The 20,913-nt window shown below is 37.9% G+C and overlaps 1 protein-coding gene across 6 annotated transcripts in view; it reads left to right on the top strand.

Moving 5' to 3' along the window:
- Prp4k (Pre-mRNA processing factor 4 kinase) overlaps positions 1-20,913 on the top strand; it is a 301,728-nt gene that overhangs the window by 76,643 nt on the left and 204,172 nt on the right. For all 6 annotated transcript variants that reach the window (XR_016547202.1, XR_016547200.1, XR_016547201.1 and 3 more), the window contains one exon: positions 7,491-7,584. Coding sequence is in view for 3 of the 6 variants with exons in the window: in XM_090377695.1 (XP_090233821.1) it covers positions 7,491-7,584 (94 nt within the window). In the remaining 3 variants the exon portion in view is untranslated. The remainder of the gene's footprint in view (positions 1-7,490; positions 7,585-20,913) is intronic.

The following is a 20,913-nucleotide window of genomic DNA, read 5'->3' as shown; positions in this document are numbered from 1 at the left end:
TTTACTTAAAGATATTACTACCATCAGGGGTAAAGGGAAGGGTTTTTGCTTCCATAAATGTAATGGTGTTACCAGCAGCAAATTCTAAATGGGAAGCATTCAAGGAAGTAATCGTAGAAGCTACTAGGCTTTTCATACTGATTAAGAAATACTGTTCAAGGCTTTGGCCTAAAAGGATGTCAGATGAACTAATGAGACTCGTGGCAGAGAAGAAAAGTGCATGGGATGCATATAAAATATCAGGCGACACAGAAGCCTATGATAGAGGTAAGCTAGTCTGTAATCAAGTCACAAAGGAAGTTAGGCAAGCGAAGGCAGATTACAAGAAATCTTTAGCAAAGGATGCTAAGAAAAACAGCAAGGACTTCTTTACTTATATAAACTAGAAGAAAGGGGATGAATCAGATTGGTCCACTTGATATTGATGGTTCAACTGTTGATGATTCTGCTCAGATAGCTGATAATCTGAATGAGTATTTAGCATCTACATTCACACATGAGAAATTCTGTAGGGAAGTGAAGAACAGAAGTTTATCAAACTATAACAGGGTGCTTAATGATTTTGTAATAAAGGGTGCTTAATGATTTTGAAATTGTTGAAGTTAAACATAAGAAATGCACCTCAGGGGAAGTCCCCATGGACTGGAGATTTCGAAATGTATCCCCAATTCACAAAGGGGGGGGGGGATCTAAGGTTGACACGAGTAATTACAGACCAGTTTAACTTCTGTTCCATTGCAGGATCATCTAGACAAGACTGGAGTAATAATTGAGACACAGCATCGGTTTGGTAAGGGAAAGTCTTGTCTAACAAATTTGATTGGATTCTATGATGTGGTTACAAAGGAACTGAATGCAAAAAATAATTTTGGGCCCAGAGTTCAGTGTTGGGTGCATTGTTGTTTTGTGTATTTATCAATGATATTGATGAAGGTATATCAGGCTTAATGTTGAAGTTTGCAGATGATACAAAGATTGGCAAAGTGTGCTACTGCAACAAGATCTATAAAATTTGAACAGGTGGGCTGAGAAGTGGCAATTGAAGTTTACCATTGACAAATGCAAAGTACTGCATATGGGTAGAAGTAACCCCAACGAAATATACCAACTGTGTGCTACTACACTTAGGGTGGTAGAAAATGAAAAAGACCTGGGAGTAACTGTGCAGTCAGATAAGATATTTTCTGAGCAGTGCAGACAGGTTGCCAGAGTAGGTCATGGGTTATTGTCAGTGATCTACAGGAATTTTGCTAGTAGGGAAAAGGAGGTGATTATCCATTTGTATAAGGCAATGGTCAGGCCATGCCTTGAGTACTGCGTAGGTAGGCCGCATATTCGGAAGGAAGTAGAATTGCTTGAGTGTGTACAGAGAAGGGCAACGATAGGGTGGTCTTACCAAGAAAGGCTTAAGTTCTTCAATGAAGCATCTGGAGACTAGGCACCAGTGAAGTGATCTGATTGATGTGTATAAAGTCTTGAATGGGTTGAGCAGGCTCAATTTTGATAGGATTCTTCCCCTTGCTCAGATTACAAACCTGAGGGGGCATGAATTCAAATTGAGAACAGTTTTAGAATAGGTGTGTGGAAAATTGCCTTTAACCAACAGGTATTTGATTGCTGGAACAAACTTTCATCTGTCATTGTGGAAGTTGATATCTTAAATAAATTCAAGGTGGAACTGGACAAAAGTTTAGATGGAATGGATGTTATGAAATAGTTTTTATTTATTTATTATTTATTATTTTTTTTTTTGGCTGATGTGACGTAAGCTTTCTTTATTGCTCCACAGGCTTCTACTACTACTACTAATAGACTACTACTACTAATTGCACTGTCCCAGATTTGTCCCCAAATCTGGGACAGTGCTTCCAAAACCTCTCTCAATCCTCTTGATTCTATTTAAAAGAGGGCAAATAAATTAATTTCTCATCTCTAACAGGAGTTTCTCCATTCTCCGTCTCATAGACATTTGTGAGACGCCTCCGTAGCCAGGTGGGCAAGAGCAGCAGTGCGTAGCACACGCTTCTTGATTAGACCGGGGTTCGATCCCGTGACCACCAAATAAAGAGGATGCGGAAAGGTTAGGAAATGACCACCGCATATCCCTGGAGCAATATGGCCTTAGTTGCGAATGCTCCTAAAAACCAAACAACAACATTCTGTTTCTGTCGCATGCCTTTTCTGTAAATAATTCTGTTTGTTGTTCTGAATTGGCTTCTATAATTTCCGTGCACGCGCGCGCTCTCTCTCTCTCTCTCTCTCTCTCTCTCTCTCTCTCTCTCTCTCTCTCTCTCTCTCTCTCTCTCTCTCTCTCTCTCTCTCTCACACACACACACACACACACACACACACACACACACACACACACACACACACACACACACACACAGCAGTCTGAACACTCGCTGCAACCAGTCAACATCCTTTTACCGTCCACCTTCAAACTCAGAGAACCAACTTTTCTTCTTCCTCATTTATTCATTCAACTTCTGTTGTCTGGAACAACCTGCTTTCATATATTTCCTGAAAATTGCAGTCTACAGAAGTTGAAGTCTAATGTCAGCAAATATCTTCATTCATCTTCTCAACCTTCAATACAAGCAAGATACTAAGTATTGTAGGTTCTAATATCTCTTGTGTTTGGGGTTTTCGAAAAAAAAAAAAAAAAAAAAAAAAGAGAAAGAGAGAAACTGGACAGGCATAAACAGACTGGATCAAACTTAACCATTAAAAAAAAAAATGATGGGTTGAATTGTGCATTGGAACTGTGAGGTCTATGTAAGAATATTGATGAAATCCATGATCTGATCAAGTAGTATAGTCCAGCAAGCCTCTGGCTCCAAGAAACCACCCTTGCTTCACAGGTCATCCTAGCAATCAAGAACTGCATTGTCTATCAACAGAATAGAAATAACATGACTGCTGTGCACGTAGGTGTTACCATTCTTGTGAACTCTAAAGTTCCCGTCAAATATATTCGCCTGCAAACTTTGTTAGATGCTGTAGCTGTAAGAGTTTTTTTTTTTTTTTTTGTATTCCTGCTAACTATAGTTTAAATCTACCTATCATCACCATACACTTATTGTGTCCTGGAAGAACTTCTTATATAGATTTCCCCCACCTTTTTTCTGTCAGATTTTTACTGACAGAGATGATATGTCCGCAAGTTTTTTTTTTAATTTTTTAAAAATTTTTCTAATTTTTAATTTTTTAAAAATTAGACAGCTTTATACACGTATATAAATGTTTTTTGTACGTATCATGTATATTTCTTTTTTTTTTTTACCTGATTTTATTTTTACCTAAATTTACTTGTCTTTTAGCCATTTGTACATATTGATATATCATTGTTAAGTAACTTATATATTTAAATATCAGACTTGGCACATCATGGCCTTAGTCGCCCATGCGGCATAAAAACTAAAACCAAACCAAATCCACCTTTTTTGTTTTTTAGGAATTTAACGCTCATCATCCACTGTGGGGCTTCCCACATACAGATAAACGTAGGAAACATTGAATCACTTCTTGACAAACAATCTAACATTCCTGAATACTGCTACTGATACTTATATCCACTTCTCCATTGGTATGACCACAGCTATAGATCTGACAGTCTGCGGCTCTCCATCATTGTTTCTGTACCTCTGGTGGTTAATGACGGGCAGTTTCACCAAATAGCAAACAACTACTCCATTATTTTTGATATCCAAACATCTAGTATCCAACAGACAGAAATCCACACAAAATGGAGATTTTTCCCACGGCTAATTGGAATTCATTCCCTTCAAGTACCTTCTTTGATGACTGCGGTGCTGGATTAAGGCATGGGCTAGCAGGGCCCTTGCCCGGGGTGCCATTCTGTAAGGGATGCCGAATTTTCCAAATCATGTAAAAAGATATATATATGTCCTTAGTAAAGGGGGCGCTGAGAAATCTTTCTGCCGGGGTGCAAAAATACCTTGGTCAGGCACTGGATGACTTATTCATCAAATAGCAACTTATCAATACTGCCACACAGCATATCACAGTGCAGGTTCTAACTGCTGCAACCAGTACTATACCCAAGTCTGTAGAAGTTCTCATAAACATGCTAATCATTGGTGGAACAATGCATGCCAACTTGCCTAAAAAGAGAAAAACAGCACATGGAACCTGCTCCATAAGCACCCAACAAATGAGAACCTGATAAATTAGTAAAGAATAAGAACAGCAGAATAATCTGGACCAGGACAGCATAAAGGCTAAGCAGTGCAAATTAATTTTCAGCATGAGACCACCTCTTTCGTAGAATCAATTCTTCATAGTGTTTGAACTAAAAGAAACCCTAAAGAAATCAACAAATGATACACCAGGTCCTAATTGGGAATTACCATTTCATGTTGCAACATATAGATAATGAGGCCCTAAACTCTTATTGCTGTTTATGAATCATGTCTTCCCCTAAAGCTACTATTGTAGCTCATGGTGCCATTTAATAGTTCCACTATTCCCCAAACTTGGAAAAGATCAAACAGATCTGTACAACTATAGACCAATATCTCTTTCCAGATGCTTAGGCAAGACATTAAAAGAGATGGTCCACAATAGACTAGTATAGTGTTTGGAATCCTATGGAATCATCAATAACAGTCAGTATGGCTTCAGAAAAAATAAATCAACATTAGACCTTATGGTGAAAGCCGAGTCCAATGCATGGAATGCTTTTATTCAGAAAGAACATTTTGTCATGGTATCCCCAAATATTAAAATAGCCTTTCACTCCACCTGATGCTATGCCATCCTCCAAGATTTATACACCATCGGACTTGAGGTCGACTACCGATGATCCGAGTTTTCGTAAATACAGTATCTTTCAAGTGCATTATTGCAATGCTGTTTCACAAACTTTTGTGCAGAAAGAATGTGTTCCACAGAGGGTGGTACTCAGTGCTCTGCTCTTTGCACTTAGAGTAAACAACATAGCTCAGAAATTTCTGGCTATTGTTCACATCTCTCTCTATGCATACATCCTTACGATATCTTGCCTTTCACAAAATATGCACTCTGTTGAGCAACAGTTGCAACTTGCAATAAACAAAATGGTGTCATGGATTTCACATAATGGTTACCATCTATTGGCTTCAAAAACAACAGCTATTCGCTTTGGCAAAAAGTGTCAGCTATATACAGAACTTGAATTACTGCTGGCAACTCAGTTATTAGACTTTAGATATTATTGCTTATCAATAATATCCAAGGCTTAATACTTGATACTAAACTTGCATTCCAGAAACATATATTGGAAACACACAAATATTCTCTGTATGAAAAAGCTGAACATAATTAAATTTATCTCATCTATGACATGGGCCAGATCGCTATATGCTTCTCCACCTGCATTGAGCTGTGATCAGATCTCGATAAGATTATGGAGTGCCAGTTTATGCTCTGCACAAAAGACTATTAGAATGTCTCAAACCAGAACAGCGCAATGCTCTTTGGATTGCTGATGGGTCATTTAGGGCTTCTTCAGTTCAACATATGTATATAGATGTCAATGATATATGTGCAGTTTTAAAAATTCATGTCCATTAATGAGACAAATTAGGTCACAAATATTTCGACTCAATGACAATAAACAGATCATTACATTTTGCTGGATTCCAGGGCATGTTGGAATACCAGAAAATAATCATGCATATCAGGCAGTAAGAAACCCTGTAGATATTGATACTATTCTGATTCCCTCTACTAATTATAAATTGATTGTACAATGACTAGGTAATGAATGATGGACTGAGCTGTGGAGCACCCAAACTTGCAATAAATTGCTACGAATAAAGCAGAAACTGCAATTATGGAAATCCAGCTAACATCAGAATATTATATGAAGTTTTGTTAAGTACTTCTCAGGTACAGAGTAGAATTTTTTTAACCCCTGAGGTATGTTATTTGATAAATAAATAAGTTTGAAATAAATGTATGTTTATCAACTACCTTGTTTCTCTATACCTGTCTGCAGTGCTACTAGCAGAGGTGCAACGATTATTAAAGTAAGTAACAGCACAACATGTGTAGTTCTGTGAAGAAACTGATATCTGTACTCATCAACTTAAAAAAAGTGCTTGTTTCTGTTTGGAGTGCTTGTTGTCACATATGCTTTTCAAAGGTTTGACATTTTATTGGTTTCGTCATAAAATGTGGGAGAGGCAAGAAAAACTTTAATTTATTGTCATGTGTGGAAGTTCTATATGAGGAAGAATGTCTGCCTTATCAAATGGCCTGTGAGCTAGCATTTTGGTCTTATGCACAGTTATGACCACTAAATCTTGAGCTTATTCTAGGAGACCAGTCAAATGTTAATGAACTTTATACATTTTAACATTAGCATTAGTAGAGGCATATGATGCAAGAAAGCAAGCTTATGCAGCATCAGCCAAGGGAAAAAAAAAAAAAAAAAAACACTTCCATTTCACCCCTCTGTTTGTTCGAAATTCCTGTCCAGCTGAGCCTTAAATTTATTTAGGCTATCAACTTCCACAACAAGGGATGGAAGTCTGTTCCACCAACCAACTACCCGCTGGCTAAAGGCAAATTTCTGCACATCTATCCTACATCTCTCTTTCCTGAATCTAAATTTATGCCCTCTCAGGTAATTATTCTGAGCAAGAGGAAGAATCCCATCGGCATTGAGCATGCTCAAACGATTCAAGGCTTTATACACCTCTATCAGATCACCTCGCCGGTGCCTAGTCTCCAGACACTGTAATTTGCAAAACTTAAGCCTTTCTTCATAAGAGCAACCCTTTGTTCCATTCACTAATCTTTTTGTAAGTTAACAGATATTATTATCTCCTGAAAGAGGCCTCTGAGGTCGGGAAAACTCATGTATAAGAATATATAAATTCATACACCGACCATTGAATAAAATTTAAAATTTAATATGACTACAATCTTTACCAAAAAAAAAAAAAAAAAAAAAAAAAAAATATTTACAATAAACTTACGGAATGCTAAAAACTGTAATAAAAAAGATCATTTACAATAAAATTTGCTAAAATATAAAACATTAAAAGCGCTAAAAAATCTGAAGCTTTCGGGAGCGTCAGCTCCCTTCTTCAACAGTGATATAACTTCCTGCAACATCTCCTTAAGTAGCAGGCTCACGGTACCTCCACATGTGGTATTTCTCCACGTGGTTCAATCGGCACATGGTCAGAACTGGAAGCGGAAATGTCTCGGGAACGTGGCAAAGAAAATCGTTCATCCGACCTTAATATAATTGTTTCAAAGATAGGATTAATACGTATACCTCTATCTCTGTTTATTGTATTCCTACTGGATGAACTAATCCGTAAACCCTCGAGCCATTTACGCTCCCAGTATCCATGTGCACGATCCAAAATAATAGCGTCCTCCGGGGAGATTTGATGCTGCTTCTCCCAAAAAATTTAGTTTTTCATGTATTACAGTTTTCTAATGTACATTTTCAATTTTCTGATATGTAGACTTCAGGATGTTGAAATTGAGACAGATGAGGAAGAAGAAGATGAAGAAGTTGTCATTCAAAGAAGAAGACAACAGAGGCAGGAACTTCTTAAGGTAGCTCTTTTATCTTATTTTGTTAGTTCAGTTTTTAACATTGCAATTGACAAAAAAAAATTTTTTACTATAAAATCTCGGAAATGTGATATTTATATTAAATTTAACATTAGAATGGAACAGTTGCATACGTTAAGTATTTCTTTTTTGATGACACATGATGAAATGTTTATAAGAAGTTATCTCTATGTGGATCCAGAGACACATTCAGTATGTATGTGTGTGAGTTTTTTTTTTTTTTAATGAAAACCCCAAACACGAGAGATATTAGTACCTATAGTACTTAGTACTGTTAGTGTGTTGGAGGTGGAGAAGATGAAAGAAGATATTTGTTGACATTAGACTTGAATTTCTGTAGACTGTAATTTTCAGGAAATACATACGAAGAAAGGTTGTTCCAGAAAATGGCAGTTGAATGAATAAACGAGCAAGATGAAAAGTTGGTTCTGTGAGTTTGAAGTTGGACAGTAAATGGATGTTGGCCAGTGGCAGCACATGTTTGGACTGTTTTGAAAGAGAGAGATGGAATTATAGAAGCCAATTCAGAAGAACAGTGCCCGTGGAAGTATCTGTAGAAAAGGCATGCAGCAGAAACAGACCATCTGTGGGACAGAGGGTGGAGAAACTCTGTGAGATGAGTTATTAATTAACCTAACTGTCCTCTTCTGAATGGAATCTAGAAGCCAGAGAAAGGTTTTGGGGGCACAGCCCTCGATTTGGGAACAATATTCCACGGTAGGGTGGATTTGCGATTTGTACAGAGTGAACAGCTGTTTGAAAGAAAAGTAACGCTGAGAGCAAAAGAGAAAACCAAGTTTTTTAGATGCAGAGGAAGCAATATTTGTAATGTGCTTTTGCCAAGAGAGATTAGAAATCAGGGTAATCCCCAAAAGAGATATATCATCATGCCAAGAAATCGGAGTGTCACCAAAGATAACCATAGGAGCAAGCAGAAGAATCCTTTTTTGCGAGATATAAGACAGGACTGAGTTTTAGAAGGATTGAAATCAACTAAGTTGTCTTTGCCCCACTGAAGAATTACCTGGAGATTGGCATTTAAGGAATTGGTAGCAGATATTCAAGAAGTTGAAGCTGATTGAGCAGGGTGAGGTTTTTCAAACTGGAAAGTGAAATGCAATCTGCTACCAACAGCTAAACTATGAATAGGATTTCCTGTCAATCGAAGAAGGTCATTAATATACAAGAGGAAAAGAGTGGGGGGAAAGAACTGAATCTTGGGGGACTCCAGTATTAGTGGAGAAGTTAGAAGATAGAGAGTCATCTATCATCGCCCTCAGTGAGCGTTCAGAGAGAAAACTGGATAACCAATTACAAAAAATAGTTGCCAAACCATAAGATGGTTATGTTGTTTGTTATTTGGTTTTTAGGAGCATTAGTAACTAAGGCCATATTGCTCCGGGAATATGCGGTGGTCATTCCTTGACCTTTCCGCATCCTTCGTATTTTGTAGTGACGGGCTCGAACCCCGGTCTAATCAAGAAGTGTGTGCTATACACACTGCTGCTGCTCCTTCCCACCTGGCTACAGAGGCGCCACCATAAGATGGAAGCTTGTTTAGAAGACCTTTATGCCAAACACGAACGAGAGCCTTTAAAATGTCAAGAGCAACTGCTTGTGATTCAAGGAACTTTTCCATTGAATTTGTTCATAAATGGGTAACATAAGCCAGAATATCTCCAGTGGATCGACACTGACGGAATCCATACAGGTGATCGTTGATCAGATGGAAGGTTTCTAGATAGTTTAAGAGTTTGCGGTTAATTGATTTCTCCATTACTTTAGAAAGAGTAGAAGTAATTGCAATGGGACGAAAATTGCTTTGGAATGATTTGACATCCTTTTTAGGAACTGGTTGGAAATGAGCAAATTTCCAAGCAGAAGGAAAAACACCTTTGAAATAAGAAAGCGAAAAAAGGCAGCAAAGGACAAGGAATGTCTTCAGGAAACCTGTGGTCAGGAGCACAGGTTTTGAGAACAAGTGGAGAAATACCATCGGGACCTGGAGCTTTCTTAGCATCAAGATTTGTCAAAATCCTGACATTCTTTTGACGGAATACCACAGGAGGCATTGAATGGAATGTGTTGGGTATGGTGGGAGGTGTTTTACCAAAATCACATATATGAGTTGGAAGAAAAATGGGATGCTAGCAGATCGGCTTTATTCTTGGCTGAAGTTACAATAGAACCATCTGGTTTTGACAGAAGTGGGAGCAGAGATGGGCAAAAGTTGCGTCCAATAGCTTTGGCGAGAGACCAGAATGCTTGGCTACCATTAAGCAGCAAGTTTTCTACTTTTAGCTTGTTCAAACTCTAGTTTGGACTGATTAATGACTGCTTTACAATTTTTGTGAGCTTTGGTGTAGACAGAAAATGAAACTGAAGAATTGGAAACAAGCCAATTACGATATGCAACATTCTTCTCCTGAACGGCCTTAGCACATTTATTGGAAAACCAAGGTTTAGATAATAAAGGATGAGATTTTAAAATAGAGTGTGGAATAAAGGATTCCATTCCTACAAGAATAATTTCACTGACATGATCTGAGCAGAGGCGCCTCCGTAGCCAGGTGGGAAGGAGCAGCAGTGCGTAGCACACGCTTCTCGATTAGACCGGGGTTCGAGCCCGTCACCACCAAATACGGAGGATGTGGAAAGGTCGGGGAATGACCACCGCATATCCCGGAGCAATATGGCCTTAGTTGCTAATGCTCCAAAAAAAAAAAAAAAAAAAAAGATCTGAGCAAATCTTGACATCAGAAGTGTTTTGAAACAGTAATCCGACCAAGGAAAATAAGAAAATAAATCTCACAGGTCATCCCATTTTGCATTCTTGTAATGCCAAACAACACGAGGTTGGGAGTAGCCATGAGATAAAGTCACCATTGGAGAAGAGACAGTCACCAAGTTGTGATCTGAGGTGCCTGAAGGACCTCTCACTTTGACCGTATAACTAGAAGGGTTGTTTGTGAGAAAAAGATCAACCGTGTTGGCTCTATGGTTAGGATTGTCCGGTATTCTTGTAGGTAAATGAACAATTTGTGCAAGGTCATTAGTAATTGCAAAAGCCTCAGCATCTTGACCAGCTGGGTCTGTGTGACTAGAAAAGGGAAGCCAGCTGGAGTTATGAACATTGAAATCACCAAGGAAAATTACCTCACTGTAAGGAAAGTTGGACTGGAGAAAATCAAGTTGCAATGAGAGGAAGTCAAAGAGTTTCAAGTGATTGATGGATTTAGGTGAACGGTAGAGGCAACAGATGAATTTGACAGAATGAGGTAGAGAGATTTTAAGCCAGAGAAGATCAAAAAGAGGAGATTCCAAATTGCCAAGTCTCTGATAGGGAATATCGGAACGGACATATGCACAAGTACCACCTTTCAGGCGAAAGGAATCATACAGCAAATAATTTGGCAACTTAGATCAACAGTGGTTGAATCAACCAATAACTGATATTATGTCAGAAAAAGTACATGGGGTTTGGCAGACTGTAAGTGGAAATGAACATCATTGAGATTAGAACTGAGACCACGTATATTTGTGAAATGAACTAGGAAGTGTTTGGGAGGTTTAAATTTTTTCGAAGATAAGTTTGCTCTATTAGTTTGACAATTCATGGTATATTCAGTAGTAAGAAAGTGTGTGTGTGTGGGGGGGGGGGTGCTGTATGAAATTTTTGGATGTAGCGTTCACATGGTAAGAATATACCGAGATCCTTGACACAGTTTTGTCCCCCCACCGCATACACACTACTTGGACTCCCTCCAGTCACTATCTGGCAGAGTAGAGGCAGCAAGATTATACACTAGCTGATCCAGAAGTCTCCTAGAGAGTTACCAATAGATTCAGTCCCTTATACTAACTAGCAGGCAGCCTGCGAACGCCATTTTAGAGCTGTACCCTCGAAATGTAAGGAAGTTTGGATCTTGCTGTGGTGTTCATAATAACCTCAAAAGATATCAATCGTACTGCATGATGGAAGGCTGACCGGGCTAGCCAGATGGGTAAAGTGCCTGCCTGGCAACCCAAAGGTCGCGGGTTCGAATCCTGCCTCGGGCTGGGATCAAAGTACTGCAAAAACCTTGGGAGGTGCATTATGGCCACAGAAGCCGATGCGCCAACAACTACCAAAAAAAAAAAAAGCATGATGGAAGAGATGGGGAAGTGTTGACCAGAACTTAGCTCTGGAGACTAAACATGGGTTCCACCACTTCAATCCTCCAATAAGCAAAGTGTTGGTATTGCACCAGGTGATGAGAGTCATCTACCATCTAGAAGATTATACCTGCTTCCGTCCAATTCATACGAACCTGTATGTATATGCCTCTGCACACTTGCAGGTCTTCCAACTTCTCTGGAGATATTACTTATCTGGAGGTGCAATTCTAAGGACTTCACTCAGCATAGATATATACCTAGGCTCCATTCTAAATTAGGCAGATCTAGGTACATCTCAATCTCTGTGTTAATTAATATGATGCAACCAGTATGTTTCTCATTGTATAACTTGTACAGTTCTCCATACTTTTGATGGAGATACTCTTTTTTGATTCATTTTGACCCTTCTCCATCTCACCATGTTAACATAGTTTCTGTATTTTTTCCCCATGAAAAATAATAGAAACTATAGCTGTTAAATAAAGAATCGTCGGTTGGATTACTGTTTCAAAAGTTCTGATGTCAATGTTTGCTCAGATCGTGTCAGTGAAATTATTCTTGCAGGAATGGACTCCTTTATCCCACACTTCACTTTAAAATCCCATCCTTTATCTAAACCTTGGTTTTCCAATAAATGTGTTAAGGCTGTTCAAGAGAAGAATGTTGCATATCGTAATCGACTTGTTTCTAATTCTTCAGTTTTATTTTCTGCCTACACCAAACTCGCAACAATTGTAAAGCAGTTATTAACCAGTCCAAACTAGAGTTTGAACAGGCTAAGTGTAGAAAACTTGCTTCTTGCCCTAATGGTAGCCGAGCATTCTGGTCTCTTGCCAAAGCTATTGGCCGCAACTTTTGCCCATCTCTGCTCCCACCTCTGTCCAAACCAGATGTTTCTGTTGTCACTTCAGTCAAGGACCTGCTAGCATCCCATTTTTCTTTCAACTTATGTTTTAATGATCTTGGTAAAACACCTCCCACCATTCCCAACACGCTCCATTCAATGCCTCCTGTGGTCTTCCATCAAAAGGATGTCAGAAGGATTTTTATGAATCTTGATGCTAAGAAAGCTCCAGGTCCCAATGGTATTTCTCCACTTGTTCTCAAAACCTGTGCTCCTGAACTTACCTCTATTCTTTGCCGCCTTTTTTCACTTTCTTATTCCAAAGGTGCTTTTCCTTCTGCTTAGAAATTTGCTCATATCCAGCCAGTTCCTAAAAAGGGTGACAAATCCCTCCCATCCAATTATCGTCCCATTGCAATCATTTCTACTCTTTCTAAAGTAATGGAGAAATCAATTAACCGCCAAATTTTGAACTACATAGAAACCTTCCATCTGATCAACGATCGCCAGTATGGATTCCATCAGTGTCAATCCACTGGTGATATTCTGGCTTATGTTTACCCATTTATGGGCTAATTCAGTGGAAAGGTTCGGTGAAACACAAGTACTTGCTCTTGACATCTCAAAGGCTTTCGATCATGTTTGGCATAAAGGTCTTCTAAACAAGCTTCCATCTTATGGTTTGCCAACTGTTTTTAGTAATTGGTTATCCAGTTTTCTCTCTGATCGCTCACTGAGGGTGATGGTAGATGGCTCTCTGTCTTCTAACTTCTCCACTAATGCCGGTGTCCCCCAAGGTTCAGTTTTTTCCCCCACTCTTTTCCTCTTGTATATTAATGACCTTCTTCCATTGACTGGAAATCCTATCCATGGTTTTGCCGATGATAGCACATTGCATTCCACTTTCCATTTTGAGAAACCTTGTCCTGCTCAATCAGCTTCAACTTCTCGAAAATCTGCTACCATTTCCTTAAATGCCGATCTTCAGGTAATTCTGCAGTGGGGCAAAGACAACTTAGTTGATTTCAACCCTTCTAAAACTCAGTCTTGTCTTATATCTTGCAAAAAGGATTCTTCTGCTCCTATGCTTATCTTTAGTGACACTCCGATTTCTAGGCAAAATGATATATCTCTTTTGGGGATTACCCTGACTTCGAATCTCTCTCGGCACAAGCACATTACAAATATTGCTTCTTCTTCATCTAAAAAACTTGGTTTTCTCTTTCTCTCTCGGCTTTACTTTTCTTCCAAACAGCTGCTCACTCTGTATAAATCGCAAATCTGCCCCGCCGTGGTAGATGACTTTCATCAACCGGTGAAATACCACCACTTTGCTTATTGGAGGCTTGAAGTGGTGAAACCCATGTTTAGTCTCTAGAGCAAAGTTTCCGGCACCCCCCTCCCCCAACCCAATACTTCTCCAACCCATGCACGGTACTAAGTACTATAGGTTTTGATACCTTTCGTGTTTGGGGTTTTCATAAAAAAAAAAAAAAAAACCATCTTGGGTGGTGCCCCCAAAATCTTTTTCAGGCTCTTGATTCCATTCAGAAGAGGGCAGTTAGGTTAATTTTAGCATTAGTAGCATTAGCAGAGGCATTTGATGCAAGAAAACTTTTCATCAGCCAAAAAAAATTAAAATAAATAAAAACAAACAAACAAACAAACAAATTAATTAATGACTCATCTCTACCAGAGTCTCTGCACTCGCTGTCTCATAGACGTACTGTTTCTGCTGCATGCCTCTTCTACAGATACTTCCATGGACACTGTTCTTCTGAATTAGCTTCTATAATTCCTGCTCTCTCTTTCAAAACAGTTCAAACACGTGCTGCCACCAGCCAACATCCATTTACTGTTTAACTTCAAACCCACAGAACCAACTTTTCATCTTCCTCGTTTATTCATTCAACTGCCGTTTTCTGGAACAACCTTCCTTCATACATATTTCCTGAAAATTACAGTCTACAGAAGTTCAAGTCCAATATCAACAAATATCTTCTTTCATCTTCTCAACCTCCAACCTAAGCACGGTACTAAGTACTAAAGGTTCTAACACCTTTCATGTTTGGGGTTTACATAAAAAAAAAAAAAAAAAAAACCACCCACTGGCTAAAAGCAAATTTCCGCACATCTATTCTACACTGTCTTTTCTTAATTTAAATTTATGCCTCCTTTGGTTCATAATCTGAACAAGTGGAAGGATCCCATCAGAATTCAGTGTGCTCAATCCATTCAAGGCCTTATACACCTCAATCAGATCACCGCGCAGGTGCCTAGTCTCCAGCCACTTCAGCCTCTCTTGGTAAGAGGATCCCTTCATTCCCTTCAATCTTGTTGCCCTTCTCTGTACACGCTCAAGCAAATCTACATCCTTCCTAAAATGAGGCCTCCAGACCTGTACGCAGTACCCAAGGCGCGGCCTGACCATTGCCTTATCAGAGGGACAATCACCTCCTTTTCCCTGCTAGCAAAATTCCTATATATCATTGACAAAACCCTATGACCTGCCCTGGCAGCCTGTCTGCATTGCTCAGAAAACTTCATATCTGACTGCACAGTTACTCCCAGGTCTTTTTCATTTTCTACCACCTTAAGTGTAGTACCACACAATTGGTACGTTTCTCTGGAGTTAATTCTACCCATATGCAGTACTTTGCATTTGTCAAGGTTAAACTTCAGTTGCCACTTCTTAGCCCATCTGCCCAAATTATCTAGATCCTGTTGCAGTAGCACACTGCCATTACTGTCATTAACAACCCTGCCAACCTTTGTATCATCTGCAAACTTCGACATTAAGCCTGATATACCTTCATCAATATCATTGATAAATATAGAAAACAACAGTGGACCTAACACCGAACCCTGTGGGACTCCACTAATAACATTAGTCCAAGAAGAGCAGTACCCATTGATTACCACCCTCTGTCTTCTCCCACTTAACCATCCTTTTATCTATTGTAGCAACTTACCCTTAATACCATTCTGCTCCAATTTGTACAATAGTCTTCCATGCGCAACAGTGTCAAAAGCTTTCCTGAAATCCAATTATATGATATCAAAATTATTTTTTGCATCCAGTTCCTTTGTAACCACATCATAATATCCTATCAAATTTGTCAGACAAGACTTTCCCTTAACAAACCCATGCTGTGTCTGAACTATTGCTGAAGTCTTGTCTAGATGATCCTGCAATGCATCTTTAACCAGTGACTCCATTATTTTACCCGGAACAGAAGTTAAACTAACTGGTCTGTAATTACTCGTGTCACCCTTTGATCCCCCTTTGTGAATTGGGGATACATTTGCACATCTCCAGTCTGTGGGGACCTCCCCTGAGTCCAAGGAAGCTGTCATAATTATGGCTAAGAGTTTGCTTAGTTGCTTTGCCGCCTCCTTTAATATAACTGGATAGATCCCATCTACCCCAGGTGCCTTTCTTATGTTTAACTTCAAGAATTTCTCCTCCACTTTGCTCTCAGTTATTACAAAATCATTAAGCACCCTGCTACAATTTGATAACCGTCTGCCATTTTCAAACTTTAATAACTCCTCATGTGTGAATGTAGATGTAAAATACCCATTCAGTTTGTTTGCTATCTGAGCAGGATCATCAACAGTCGAACCATCGATATCAAGTGGACCAATGAGATTCATCCACTTCCTTTTAGTGTTTATATAAGTAAAGAAATCCTTGCTGTTTTTCTTAGCATCTTTTGTCAAAGATTTCTCGTAATTTGCCTTCGCCTGCTTAACCTCCTTTGTGACCTGATTACAGACTAGCTTATATCTGCCATAGGCTTCTGAGTCGCTTGGTAATTTGTATGCATCCCATGCATTTTTCTTCTCTGTTACGAGTCTCATTAGTTCATTAGATAACCATTTAGGCCTAAACCTTGAACAATATTTCTTAATAGGTATGAAACTTTTAGTAGCTTCCACGATTAATTCCTTCAATGCTTCCCACTTAGAATTTACTGTTGGTAACATCGTCAGTTGATCCCACTGTACAGAATTTAAAAACTGTCTGAGACCACTGCACTCACCTTTACGGAAGCAAAAACCCTTTCCTTTACCCTGATGGTAATTATATCTTTAAATAAATCCCACATCAGTACACTGTGATCACTGCCACCTAGTAGTTCCTTTATCTGCAAATTCTTAATACACAAATGATCACTGCTGATAACCAGATCAAGAGTATTACCCTCTCTGGTTGCCTCTCGTACATGCTGCTGCTGCAGAAAACAATCAACCAATAAATCCACAAAAGTCTGACTAGTGTGTGAGTGACCAACCCACAAGTTCCAGTCAATATCTGGGAAGTTAAAATACCCCATTATAAGACATTCCGATTTACTAGCCCACTCTATTTCTCTGTACAATTGTTCATTGTACTCATTCGAGTCATTAGGCCTATAACACACTCCTACTGTTATTTTTGCTTTCGCAGTGCTTATGTCACACCAAACTGACTCAACAGTGCACTGTTCATCTATATCAACTGGATGCACTTCTTTTGATTTTGTTTTTCTTAATTATCAGCATAAAACCTCCTCCCTTACTATCCTTTCTGTACACATTGTACTCCCCAAATTCCAGTTCTGCATTCCTTATATCTGTGTGACACCATGTCTCTGCTATCCCAATAATTATCTGCCTTTGATGTCTTGACCAACACTTCAAATTCATCAAATTTATTTACTATACTTTTAGCATTGGTATACATGCAAATATACAAGTAATATGATAATGCCACTGTTATAGTAGGTTTGAAACTGGAATAGCAAGGATATTAAAAGAGGAAATTGTGCACCTTGAGGCTAATAGGCTGTTCTTGTAATCTGTTGAATTTGTGTGCTAATAAGGGACACCTTCCTATGAAAGCAATGGATATGTGGTAGCGATCATTTACTATTATCTAGAAAGAAGTGTTAGGGGGAACAGTCAGAACGCTTTCAATTACAGGTGACCCCCGCCTAACGCTGATAATTAGTTCTAGAAAAGCAGAGCGGTAAGTGAATCCGAGCTAAGCAAGCACCGCATTCCCATTAGGTAACATATATATTTGTGAGTTGCGGTCGGTGCCATAGGATATTTCCTAATCAATAATAAACGGTAGTGAAAAGATGCACAAATGTCGGTCAAAATATTTAATATTCAAATATTTGTACTTTTAAAATTCTGCATTAGATACATATATAATTATGTGGTAACTACATACGTATCAAAATTAAACTTAAAATTCAAATTAAAATCATAAATTTAATTGATTTAATTTAATTGATGAATTTAATCATGAAAAATGTGTCGATTTTGGGTGAACTTTGGCCCTCTTCCAAATAAACTAAAAGGGGTATTAATTTTAGATTCCCGCAGATTACCACCTAACAATAAAGTCAACCGATCCTTCGCCGCTTTGAAACCTGGCATGTTTTTTTCTTCTTTCAATATGTAACTTCTTTTAGGCATTCGTTTCCATAAACATCCTGCCTCATCTATTAAAAACTTGAGAAGTATAACACATAATACCCCCCTTCAATAATTTTAACATGTTTCTTTTTTGAATGTTTCGGCTCCTTGATCTGCACTTGCGGCTTCCCCCTGGATTTTAAATCTATTCAACCAGCCCTTACCAGTTTTAAATGGTTCCACTTTTTTTTTTTTTTTTTTTTAGTTGAGTTTTCTTCAGATCATATTAGCTAATCTCTTTCTCTCTCTCACTCTCTCTTTTTTTTTTTTTAATAATATTTAACTTAACTGAATTCTGCATTGGATATTATCTTCAATAAAATTAGTCTTTCCATTTCAATCTTAATAGCTGGCCTAGTCCTAGTTTCTTGCAGTGGAACAGCTATCTTTCCCACTGCTAAAATTAATTCTTTATTTTTTTATAATTGTTCTTACAGTTAAACTTGCAAGTCCTAAATTATGGCACATATCCGCTTGTCGTTGACCGGAATCGATTTGCTTCAAAATGTCTAATTTAATTTTCAAATTAATCTTTTTCTTACATTTATAGTCTTCATACTGCACCCAGGCATTGTTGCTTTTTCATTCTTATTGGCCATTATTGACTCTTCGAAAATGTAACTGCGTTGGTTGCATTAATTACGATACAATGTTCAAATAAACTGTCCGTTATGCACAATGTCTAATACTGTACTGAGTGATGACTAGACTTCGGATAAATGCATATAACGCAAATATTACAAGAAATATACTAGATAATTTTTTAAAATGTTGATCTCGGAACTACGTAAGAAGTCACTGCAATTAAATTAGCGTGCGAGAAAATTTCACTGTCGGAAAATTTCTCAAGCCGGCGTGGGAAACGTTTTAATGCTGTTTTTCTATTCATTTTCAAGCTATGGACTCCATCAAATGAAAAAAATTCATTTAAATATGCCAAAAATGCAATCTGTAAAAGAGTGTTATAGTGATCTGTGACAGCGTTATAGTCAGATATGGGTTATAATATAAGAACAGCATTATAGCGAATCAGTGTAAAGCGAACCGCGTTATAATGGGGGCTGCTGTAATGCATTCCACTGATATAAGAAAGATTTTGTAGCATGTGTGTAAATGCTGGCAGTCTTTGGTAAATGTTTAACTTATATTGATTGATAAAACTCTGGCAGCCTGACAATAGTCTAAAGAAGAGGTTAGAGAAAAGCCATATGACCACTTTTCAAGTTTACCAAATATGAAAGTACAACCAACAAGCAGTCATTAGTGAATACACTGATTTAGGTCCAAATACAGTTCATGATCCAAAAGAATAGTGACAAACAAAACAAATATTTTGGCTGACTTGCATTTTTATTACAGAAAAGTAACTTGAGTCATTGAATCACTTCAAAATAAGTTATAATTCAGTATTGTAGCAGTGGCCAGTGAGCGAGGAATTTAATTGAATCAGTGGTTCCATCCACTGAATATCAAGGAATATTTTTGAGAAGAATAACAAATAACTTTATGTGAATGAATAATTCTATCTAATGAACAAATAAAATTTTTGGTAACAAAAAAAAAAAGCTCATGGAGTGTGTGTTGCTCTAGGTAAATAATTGATGGTCTACTGACTCACTCTGCACACCTTCTTTGGTGTGCATAGTGAATCAGTATATAATAATTATTATAATAATAATAAATAATAATTATTACTTAGAGTGAGCCAGTATGGAGCACAGTTTGAATGATACTTTTTTAACTCTATGGCACTGTGTTCTGGAATAGTCTAATGAATCAATGATCAGAGCTTCTTCAGATCTTAGTGTATTCATTCTGCATTTTTCCAGCAAGTTAAAACCTACTGAATATATTTTCGTTGTTTAGGATAACAATAGAATTGTTATTCAGTTATCCATTTCGGTTGATTGCTCCCAATCCCAAATACTAATATACTTCTCTCATATACTACCTCTATATATTTCTCTCAGTTATGGACTGTTATTGAAACTTTTCTCTCAGGGCAAGCATGCTGTTTGTTGTGCCTTTGGGAAACTATTTGGTATTCCAACCAGTCTTCATTGATCTATTATTTGTTCTATGAGTTGTCCATGTGAATCCATTTTAGGGCTTGCCTGCAATGGGATATGACAATTGAAGTCTTCAGCAAGCATAAGTGAGGGGGGTAATAAGTTTTGGGGGCAGCAGAGTATAGGAAAATAAAACATCTAAAGATGTTTTCACAAATAATTTTAAAGGAAACCATATAGTAATATGGTTTCCTTATAGTAAATAATAATTTTCCTTATAGTAAAACCATATAAGTAATAAATGGTTATAGTGCATAATTTGACATTACAAGTGTCCTTCGTTTTGCATTGTTCAATTCCTATTTGTAAAATAATAAGAGAAGTTTACCTCAATATAATACGTAGAACTCTTCCGTATGATACTCTCCAGCAATTAAAATGAAAAAATCGAAAATCTTACAAAATAAATGACCTGGTATACAACATTTCTTGCGGTGATTGCAACTCGTCATACCAAGTTCTATGCAGTTGCCTCTGAATTTTCGTATTTACACGTGGCCTCGGTTCGTGCTTCTCGTTCAGTAGCATCAGAATTAGCCTTTTATGCCATTAATGAAAAACATACTTTTTTATTTAAAAAGGCCAAAATACTTAGTGTCCAACATAATTATACCAGACTATTAATTGCAGACACTGTCGAAATTAAATTACACGAGAATTCTGTTAATGTTCGCCAGCCATTTCTAATCTCCAATTTGGGCTTTTACTCATTTGCGCGAAGACAAATAATCCTTATTTAAGTTTCATGCTCACCCATGTTCGGTAATT

This window comes from Mastigoproctus giganteus, chromosome 7 (genome assembly GCF_048544385.1).
Source record: "Mastigoproctus giganteus isolate SK-2022 chromosome 7, ASM4854438v1, whole genome shotgun sequence".
Classification (NCBI taxonomy): Eukaryota; Metazoa; Arthropoda; class Arachnida; order Uropygi; family Thelyphonidae; genus Mastigoproctus; species Mastigoproctus giganteus.
This window is presented reverse-complemented; position numbering and strand designations above follow the sequence as displayed.